General features: G+C 38.7%; 1 protein-coding gene across 6 annotated transcripts in view; it reads left to right on the top strand.

Annotated features, from left to right (window-relative positions):
• CNOT1 (CCR4-NOT transcription complex subunit 1) overlaps positions 1-10,837 on the top strand; it is a 119,785-nt gene that overhangs the window by 52,490 nt on the left and 56,458 nt on the right. For all 6 annotated transcript variants that reach the window (XM_023514784.1, XM_023514782.1, XM_012806839.2 and 3 more), the window contains exons 14-16: positions 2,717-2,836; positions 4,205-4,327; positions 4,514-4,665. In XM_023514784.1, coding sequence (XP_023370552.1) covers positions 2,717-2,836; positions 4,205-4,327; positions 4,514-4,665 — 395 coding nt within the window. The remainder of the gene's footprint in view (positions 1-2,716; positions 2,837-4,204; positions 4,328-4,513; positions 4,666-10,837) is intronic.

Genomic DNA, 10,837 nt, shown 5'->3' with positions numbered 1-10,837 from the left:
GATTCTCTTGCCTCAGCCTCTCAAATAGATGGGACTACAGATGCCCACCACAACACCTGGCTATTTTTTGTTGAAGTTGTCATTGTTTAGCTGGCCTGGGTTAGGTTTGAATGCACCAGACTCGGTGTATGTGGCTGATGCCGTAACCTAGGCAAGATAATTTTTTAAAAATTCATATAATTTGTTATTGAATTACATAAATGGATGCTCAACCTTTTTTCTTTTCTGCCCCACATTGAAGGAGTGAGAGTTGTCTTGTCTGGGCCACACATTAAATACACAAACACTAATTGAAAGCTGATTAGCAAGAGAAGAAATTTGTGCATACTTTTCAAACAAACCTCAAATAATCTGCATGTGGGCTACAGGTTGGACATCCCTGGAAGAGCTCAAACATTTATCATAGTTAACGTTAATCAAGAGCAGATGGTACTAATGTCACTTTTTAAATAGGAGAAGATGACAAATCCATCTAATTAGCATTATTTTCTGTTTTATCTATATTAAGCATTTACATTTAATTTTATGTTGTTGTGCTGAAATGCTCTTAGATCCTTTGTGCTTTTTTCACTCATCCCCCTTCTGCAGGGGCAGTCATCTTCTACTTTATCTCAAGTGTCCTTTTATTTTATTTTATTTTATTTTTTAGTCTTCTCTTCTGAGATATGGGATCTTGCTTGGTTGCCCAGTGGAACTTGAACTCCTGGCCTCAAGTGATCCTCCTACCTTATCCTCTATATTACTTTTTTCTTTAATTATTATTATTATTAATTAGTAGAGATAGAGTCTCACTTTATCGCCCTCAGTAGAGTACTGGCATCACACAGTTCATAGCAACCTCCAGCTCCTGGGCTTAGGCAATTCTCTTGCCTCAGCCTCCTGAGTAGCTGGGACTACAGGCATCCACCACAACACCCAGCTAATTTTTTATTGCAATTTGGTCAGGGCTGGGTTTGAACCTGCCACCCTCGGTATATGGGACTGGCACCCTACCCACTTAGATCCTTCGTGCTTTTTCCGCAGGTGCCACCCTCCTTAATTATTCTTACAGTTGTTAATATTACATACAAATGCTTTTAAAAATTAATTGCAGGCTCAGCGCCCGTTGTTCAGTGGTTAGGGTGCCGGCCACATACACCAGGACTGGCGAGTTCGAACCCAGCCCGGGCCTGCTTAAACAACAGTGACAACTATAACAACAACAACAAAAATACAGCCAGGTGTTGTGGCAGGTGCCTGTAGTCCCAGCTACTTGGGAGGCTGAGGCAAGAGAATTGCTTAAGCCCAAGAGTTTGAGGTTGCTTTGAGCTGTGACAGCATGGCACTCTACCCAGGGCAACATAATGAGACTGTCTCAAAAAAAGAAAAAAATTATTTGGGGCTGGATGTGGTGGTCAATTCTGTAATTCTGTGCTTTAGGAGGCCAAGATAGCAGGATTGATTGAGGCCAGAAGTTAAAGACCATGCTGAGCAAAATAGCAAGACCCCATCTCTACAAAAAGTAAAGTTTGTTGAGTGTGGGGGCTCAGGTCTGTAGGTTCAGCTATTCAGGAGGCTGAGGGAGGAGGATCACTTCAGCCCAGGAGTTTGGGGTTATAGTGAGCCATGATTGGGCCATTGCACTCTAGCTTAGGCAACAAAACACTGTCTTAAAATTAACTAAGGACTCTACTTATAAATGAAAAATGGTCATCTTAGTTCCAGTCATCATCTCCTTTCTTAGGGAGTCACTAAACTTGATAAACTTAAAGTTTACAAAAGGCCTAACAGAGGGGTCCTCAAACTTTTTAAACAGGGGGCCAGTTCACTGTCCCTTAGACCGTGGGAGAACCAGACTGCAGGCCCCGGGACGAATTGGCTGCTAAGAAGGACAGGCAGTGGCAGCAGAAACACCAGTGGGCCAGATAAATGTCCTAGGCGGGCTGCATGTGGCCCGCGGGCCGTACTTTGAGGACGCCTGGGCCCTAACACATTTAATCGAGTATTTACAGCTCAGATGTTCTTTATTCCTTCCTTACCACAGCTTTAGAGTTAGAAAGGGCAGACTGAAAGAAACTGCATCTCCCCATTTGGGGTTAAATACTGTATTTGGACCATCTGTGTCTCTAGGGCCACAGCTCTAGTAATTGCCTTGGTGTTGCTTCTGTGACAAATGTTCACTGAGTTCCAGCTGTGTATTTATATCATGCAAGATTAATACTGAAAGCCAGGCTACCTGTTGGTAGAAAAGAAATTGAATAATTATCCCTCAAAATTTGAACATTTTTGTTTGTGGAAATAGCCAGATTTAGAATATGTATACAAACACCACTCTGAGAAATAGTGATACAGCTCTATACTATGTAACATGTGAAATGGTCACTTTTAACTGTCTTGTCTTTATTTATATGTCAGTAATTTCTAATTTTAAGTAATTATAACAATGTTCATATCATTTTACATTATATTCTGTTTCTGGTTTTCTGTTTGTAAATGTATATAAAGCAAATAAGTTTGTTAAATTTTAACTACGACCCAGGCTTAGGAGCAGGATTCACGTGGAAGATATAGACGTAACATGGATTTCCCATGAAGGCTCGTTGTGATTGCATAGTCTTTGAAGCCTGGACTTAATGTCATAAGCACAATAAGAAAAATTAGCTGGGCATTTGTAATAGAACTGTCACAAGTGTTTAGCAATATTGTTATTTAAGTTTTGTTTTTCTACTTTTCTTAGGGACAGTCTCCCTCAATTCGCCAACTTATCATGCATGCCATGGCAGAATGGTACATGAGAGGGGAGCAGTATGATCAGGCCAAATTATCTCGAATACTTGATGTGGCCCAGGACTTGAAGGTGAGTTCAGAGGGACTGAATGACACTGACTGATTTATTAGTGGTAAAAAAATAAATTTTTATGTAACAAAGATGCCTTAGGAATAATTTGCATGAAACTAGCTCTTAGATAAAATGAGCTGAGATTTAGAATTTTGCCTTGTTAAGTCAAAAAGATGGAGAGGAGATTGGGTTTAGATATGTAAGCATGTTTTCATTTATTTTCAATTGCTGTTCTCTGTATTGTAAGGCTATTTTAAAGTGATAATTGAACTTTTCTTATAAATAATCTGTGAGATGCCTGTAATTCTAAGCACTTTGGGAGGCCAAGATGGGTGGATTGCTTGAGCTAAGGAGTTTGAGACCAACCTGAACAAGAGTGAGACCCCATCTCTTTAAAAAAAAAAAAAAGGCTCGGAGCCTATAGCTCTGCAGCTAGGGTGCCAGCCACATACACCAGAGCTTGTGGGTTCGAATACAACAACTACAACTAAAAAATAGCCAGATGTGGTCCTAGCTATTTGTGAAACTGAGACCAGAGAATCACTTGAGCCCAGGAGTTTGAGGTTCCTGTGAACTGTGGTACCGTTAGCACTCTACTGAGGGCGACATAGTGAGACTGTCTCAAAAATAATAATAATAATCTGTGAGATACAATTTTGGGGTAAAGTAGGTATATTTCTTCCTGCATCAATAGGGTCTTCTGACAAATTGATACTGTTAATCACTAGGTACATTAGTGTTGATAATGCAGTTTTGCTTAGAGTAAGGCTATGTTTAGAGCTTTAAAAATGGGGAAGGTTAATTATTTATTTTTGAGACAGAGCCTCATACTGTTGCCCCTAGGTAGAGTGCCATGGTGTCAGAGCTTACAGCAACCTCCAACTCCTGGGCTTAAGCGATTCTCTTGCCTCAGCCTCCCACATAGCTGAGACTATAGGCCCCTGCCACAACGCCCAGCTATTTTTTGGGGGGGGAGGGGGTTGTAGTTGTCATTGTTGTTTGGCAGGCCCAGCCTGGATTTGAACCCGCCAGCTCTGGTGTATGTGGCTGGTGCCTTAGCAGCTTGAGCTACAGGTGCTGAGCCAGGGAAGGTTAATTATTGATGTTTTGAATCTTGCTCTGCTCTAGGTTTAGTTATTTGAGAAAGCACAGAGTAAAGTTTATTTTAAAGGTAGACTCATCTTTCAAAATGTGATATCTTAAGTAAGGGCTAATGTTAAAACACTGAATTATACTAAATTGTTTAAATTGTGACCAAGGAAATGTTACAAGTGCTATGTTTTATTCAAATTTATTTGTGAAAAACAGGTCTAAGACCTAAACATACTAAGACAAATATTTACTTGATAGCTTGACTTGTAATTTCTAATACTGATTTTTCTGTAGGCCTTGTCAATGCTGCTAAATGGTACTCCTTTTGCCTTTGTGATTGACCTTGCTGCACTTGCTTCACGTCGTGAATACCTCAAACTTGACAAGTGGCTCACGGATAAGATTCGAGAGCATGGGGTAAGTAGCATTTGTTCCTTTGTTTCTGCTTTTAAATTTTGGTGGTGAAAATTGCTAAAGAAATAAATTTTTTAAATGGCACTGAAGGTATTATTCTGGATTTTAGTCATAGTGTTTAGCGGTTTTTCTTAATCTGAAAGCAATTAAGATCGGTTTCAAATATACTAAGAGACTTATCTCTTTCAGGAGCCTTTTATACAAGCATGTATGACTTTTTTAAAGAGACGGTGCCCTTCTATATTGGGTGGACTTGCTCCAGAGAAAGACCAGCCCAAAAGTGCTCAACTTCCTCCAGAAACTCTGGCCACAATGTTGGCCTGTCTACAGGCTTGTGCAGGGTAAGAAAGCACTTGAGAACAACCCTTTTAATCCTGCAGTTGAATTATGTGGATAATTGTTGATTTGTGGCAGGAAGGTTTGAATGTGGGGGAACAGTTCAAGATAAGCCAATATTATTTTGAATATTGTTTTGTAGTTTCTCGTGTTTCTATGGTTGTGATATTAGGGTACTATCGGCCTCATAAAAGGAGTTGATGAGTGCTTTCCTTTTTGTAGTTTTTGTGACAAAGAATGAAGTCAATCCTTTAAATATTTGGTCGAGTTCAGCAGTAAAGTCACCTGGTACTGGGTTTTTCCTTGTTGGCAGATTTTTGAACTTTGAGATTTAATAACTAATTGTTAAGAGTCTATTCACATTTTCTATTTCTTCTTCATTCAGTTTCTATAGTTTGTGTCTTTCTAGGAATTTGTTGATTACACCTAGGTCATCTGATTTGTTGTTTATATATCAAATAATCTTTCTACTTTCTGTAAGTTTGGTGGTAACTTAGTCTTTTTCAATTGTTGATTTTGTATTTTTTGTTGGTCAGTTTAGCTTGTCAATTTTGTTAACATTTTCAAATAACCATCTCTTGGTTTTGTTGGCCTTTATTTTTCTCCTTTCCGTTTTATGTATTTAAGCTATAAACTTTTTTCATTCTACTTACTTTGGATTTCATTTCTTTTCCAACCACAACACCTGCTTATTTTGCTATGCCTTTTTTTTTTTTCTTTTTTTGTGGAGGGATAGGATCTTGCTCTTGCTCAGTATGGTGTTGAAATCCTGAGGATAATAAGAATTTACTTTTTTTAGGTAGTCTTACTTTGTAACCCTAAGTGGAATGCTGTGGCATCATCATAATTTACAGCAACCTTGAACCCCTGGGTTCCGGCTATTTTCTTGCCTCAGCCTGTACCTCCCAAGTAGCTCACATGATGCCTAGCTGGTTTTTTTTTTTTTTTTAAGTAGAGATTGGGGTTCACTCTTGCTCAGGCTGGTCTCAAACTCCTGAGCTCAGGCGATCCTCCGGCCTTGGCCTCCCCGAATGCTAGGATTATAAGTGTGAGCCATTGTGTCTGGCCTGTTATTTTGTTTTTTAAAGATCTACTACTGAGCACTATCCAACTATTACTTTTGGACTGTATTTCTCTTTTTTTTTTTTTTTGAGACAGAGTCTTACTTTGTTGCCCCTAGTAGAGTTCTGTGGCATCACAGCTCTCAGCAACCTTAAATTCTTGGGCTTAAGCAATTCTCTTGTCTCAGCTTCCCAAGTAGCTGGGACTACAGGCACCCTCCACAACCTTCAGCTATTTTTAGAGACTAGATCTCAAGGTTTTTCACTGTGGCTTAGGCTGGTCTCGAATTTGTGAGCTCAGGCAGGCCACCTGCCTGGGCCTCCCAGAGTGTGAGGATTACAGGTGTGAGCCACTGCACCTGGCCTATATTTCTCCATTCTTGTTAAATTTTCCTTCATGTGTTTTGGGGCTCAGTTTTTAAGTGTGTGTGTTTTTATATTTGTTACATATTCCTGATAGTTTGATTCCTTTATTACTATAAAATGTCTTTATTTCTGCCAATACTTTTTTTTTTAAATTCAATTCATTTGATATTGTGGTTTCTTCTGGTTAGTGTTTACATAATATATCTTTTTCTTTTAAGCTATATGTGTCTTGATCTAAAGTGTGTCTCTTAGAGAACATGTGGTTGGATTATCTTTTCAAAATCCGTCCTGTTTCTCCCTTTTAATTGGTGTATTTAGACCATTTGCAGACCATATTTACCATTTGCAGTAAACATACATAGTGATAAGTTGGGGTTTATTGCCATTTTGCTGTTAGTTTTTCTGTTTATACTTTGCATTTTGTTCCTCTTTTCCTCCATTATTGCCTTTCTTACTGTTAAATACCTACTTTTAGTGTATAATCTTAATTCCTTTCTTGCCTTGTATTGTTTTCTTAGTGGCTGACTTGGGTATTAAAATTAACATTTTACAGCAATCTAGTTTTGACTAACACCAATCAAGTTTCAATAGGCTAGAGAAATTTCCTCTAATACGATTCTGTTCTCTTCTTCTGCCTTTTTTAAAAAATTTTTTATTATTTTTTTATTTTTTGCGGGTGTTTTTTGGCCAGGGCTGGGTTTGAACCCACCACCTTAGGTATATGGGGCTGGCACCTCACTCCTTTGAGCCACAGGAGTGGCACCCCCTCTTCCTCTGCATTTTGCTATTACACTTTTATACATTGTATGCCCACCAAGAGATATATCCTTATTGCTATGTGGGTGCTATGTGCAGTTGTTCTTTACGTCAAGTAGGAAGTCTGAATTGTCTTCTGTGTTTACTTATGTTTACCAGTATTTTTCGTATGAATTCAGGTTAGTGTTCATTTCACTCTAAAGGATTCCATTAATGGTTCTTGTTAGGACTGAACTGCCAGCAACAAATTGCTTCAGTTTTTGTTACAAGTGATGAGTTGCTTCTCTCTTACTGCTATTAGATATCCCCCCGCCCCCCCCTTTTCACAGCTTCATTATGCTGTTCAAGGTATCATTCTGAGTTTATTCTACTTGGAATTCATTGAACTTTTTAGATATATAGATTAGTGGGTTTTTTGTCAAATTTGGGAAGTTTCCGGTCATTATTTCTTACAAATACTCTTTTTTTCTCCTTTCTATTCTCTTGTTCTTGGACTTCCATTATGTTTACGTTGGTACATGTGATGGTTTTCCACATGTCTACTAAGTCTCTTTAATTTTTTGTCCCCTTTTTCTTTTGGGGGGGGAGGGCGGACAGAGTCTCAAGCTGTTGCACTGGGTAGAGTGCCATGGTGTCAGTACCTCACAGCAACCTTAAACTCTTGGGCTCAAGTGATTCTCTTGCTTCAGCTGCCTAAGTAATTGGGCCTGCAGGCGCCCACCACAAAGCCCAATTTTTTTTTGAGATGAGGTCTCACTCTGGCTCAGGCTGGTCTTAAACCCTTGAGACCAGGCAATCCACCCTTCTCTGCCTCCCAAGTGCTAGGATTATAGGGTTGAGCCACCATGCCCCCTTTTTCTTTCAGTCCCTCAGGTTGGATAATCGTAATTGACCTATCTTCCTTCAAGTTTACAAATGCATACTTTTCCTGCTCACATCTGCTGTTTGACATTAGTAGTGATAGAGAAGTTTTCATTTCAGTTCTTGTACTTTTTAACTTTATGATCTTGGTTTGGTCATTTTAAAAATAATATCTTTTGTCATGTTCTTTGGGAAGACCTCATTCTTATACTTCCCTTTAGTTTTTTTGATATGTTTTATTTTAAATATGCTTTTTGAACCTGTTTAATACAGTTGACTTAAAGTTGTTTGTCTAATAAGTCTAACACTTGTGTTCAAACTTTCATGTTTCTCTGCAGATCTTAGAACTTTTTTGTTGTTGAAAAGGGGCAATTTTAAGTATTGAGTTTGTTCTCAAATTCCTATTCTTCGTCCTTCACCAGAGTTTATTGTTTGTTATTGCTTTCGGATTTTTTTGTTGTTGTTTGTTTTTTGATTAATGACTTTTTGGAAACAATTCTTTGAAGTCTATTCTTTGTCATATTTGGCCACTGAAGTCTCTGTTTGTTAGCTAAGATTGAACAGAGATTTCCTTAAACCTAAACCTGGAAATCAGCAAGCTGGGCTTTCCCTGCTCCAGGTCTTGGGTTTAGGCAATTCTCTTGCCTCAGCCTCCTGAGTAGCTGGGACCACAGGCGCCACAATGCCCGGCTATTTTTTTGTTGCAGTTTGGCAGGGCCGGATTTGAACCTGCCACCCTCCATATATGGGACTGACGCCCTACTCACTGAGCCACAGGTGCCGCCCTGCTTTTCTTTTTAGGATTGGTAAAAGACAAACCCAGTTTAAAACTCAGAACTCTAAAAGAGGATACATTTGGAGAAGTATTCTGTCAAATCTCCATCTTGTTTTCTTTTCCTATAGGTGACCTTTTTCATTAATATTTTTGGGTTATCTTTGCATTATACATATATATACAGTTAACTATATATACATATATATGTATACGTATAGTTATATACATATATGTATGTATATAGTTTAAAATGCAAAGTTATATATGTAACTATATGCATAACTATATATATACACACATAAACTATATGTGTGTATATATATAGTTAAAATGCAAAGATAACTCAAAAATATTAATGAAAAAGGTTACCTATAGGAAAAGAGAACAAGATGGAGATGTACATATGTATATCTATGTATATACATGTGTATATGTGTGTTTATAGTTTAACTCTCTCTATATATACATACATACATATGTGTATATATATCTTTGTATTTTTTTTTTTTTTTTTTGAGACAGAGCCTCAAGCTGTCCCCCTGGGTAGAGTGTCGTGGCATTACAGCTCACAGCAACCTCCAACTCCTGGACTCAAGCGAGTCTCCTGCCTCTGCCTCCCAAGTAGCTGGGACCACAGGCGGCCGCCACAACGCCCGGCTATTTTTTGGTTGCAGCCATCATTGTTGTTTGGCGGGTCCGGGCTGGGGATTCGAACCCGCCACCTTAGGTGTACGTGGCTGGCGCCTTAGCCGGTTGAGCTATAGGCGCCGAGCCATATCTTTGTATTTTTAACACCCTTCTCCAGTAGAAAAAATAGTATACTTGCCACTGGCTCCTTTCTGGAGTTCATACCATAGAATTCAAGAGCTTCCTTATTTCTTTTAATTGCTGCTTAATACTCTATTGAATAGATACTGTGTTTTCCTCAACCAATCTCCTCTTGGTGGACTTTGTTTTCCCTCTTTGTATTACAAATAGTGTTGCAATGAGTAGTGCTTTGTATCTGTCATCTTTGCTGATGTGTATTTAGTGCTAGAAATGGATTTGCTGGGTTAGTGGAGAAATAAATGCATGCATAATTTTGTCAGGTATCACAGAATTTTTCTCCATGAGGATCGTTCTAATCTGTATAACTACCAGCAGAAAGAGTACTTATTTCCCCATACACTTGCTAATAGAGTATATAACAGTCTTGAATGGTAAGATATGGTGTCTCTTTCAAGTTCTAATTCCTGGGGAGTGTTAGTTTGAATGGAGGTACATTTTAAAATCCTTACATTTGAAATACCTTTAATTGTTTAAATCTTTTGGAGATTATTGATTTTATTACTCTAAGACTGATAAGTAGACCCACTCCTTTAGGAGTATATCTTTCCCTTTTCTATTCTCTATTAGTACAGTCTTGTGTTTATACTGGGAGTATGTTCTAAGAAATATGTTGTTAGGCAGTTTCATTGTTGTGCAATAATTACAGAATATACTTAAACCTAAATAGTGTAATGTACTACATGTCTGGGCTATGTGGGATAGTTTATTATTCTTAAGCTACAAACCTGTATAGCCATTACTGAATTTGCTAAAAATGATTACAGTACAATGGTAAGCATCTGTATACCTAAACCAGTGGTTCTCAACCTTCCTAATGCCATGACCCTCAACACGGGTTGAGAACCGCTGATCTAAACACAGAAAAGGTACAGTAAAAAAAATACAGTATTAATCAACACGACCACTGCTGTATATATACATGGTCCCGCATAACTGCTTTTGTTGACTGAACTGTCATTGTGTGGTGCATTGCTATATTTTTCCTCTGGCTTCCGTGGATGTAAAACACTTTATAACATTTGTAGCCCCATGTTTGAAGCACTCTTATTTTGGTGTTGACACAGGGAAAAATAAAAGAGGGGAATTTTTTTTTTTTTTTTGAGACAAAGTCTCACTCTGTTGTCCAAACAACCTCAAACTCCTGGGTTCAAGTGAATTTCCTCCCTCAGCCTCTCAAGTACCTGGGATTACAGGAACCCACCACAACACCTGGCTAATTTTTCTAATTTTAGTAGGTATGGATCTCGTTCTTGCTTAGTTAGTCTGGTCTTAAACTCCTGAGCTCAAGCAATCCTCCTGCCTTGGCCTTGCAGGGTGCTAGTGTCACAGATGTGAGCCACTGCACCTAGCCACAAGTAAAAATTTTCATAGGTTTTGCTGTAGGGATTTAATGTAATTACAGATTTATGTAGTACAATTAGCACTCTGATCTGGGCCCCCCCCCCCCGTCTCAAGATGTTGCCCTGGGTAGAGTGCTGTAGCATCATAGCTCGCAGCAACCTCCAATTTGAGTTCAAGTGATCCTCTTGC

Source organism: Otolemur garnettii, unplaced genomic scaffold (assembly GCF_000181295.1).
Source record: "Otolemur garnettii isolate 467f Iridium unplaced genomic scaffold, OtoGar3 scaffold00058, whole genome shotgun sequence".
Lineage (NCBI taxonomy): Eukaryota > Metazoa > Chordata > Mammalia > Primates > Galagidae > Otolemur > Otolemur garnettii.
This window is presented reverse-complemented; position numbering and strand designations above follow the sequence as displayed.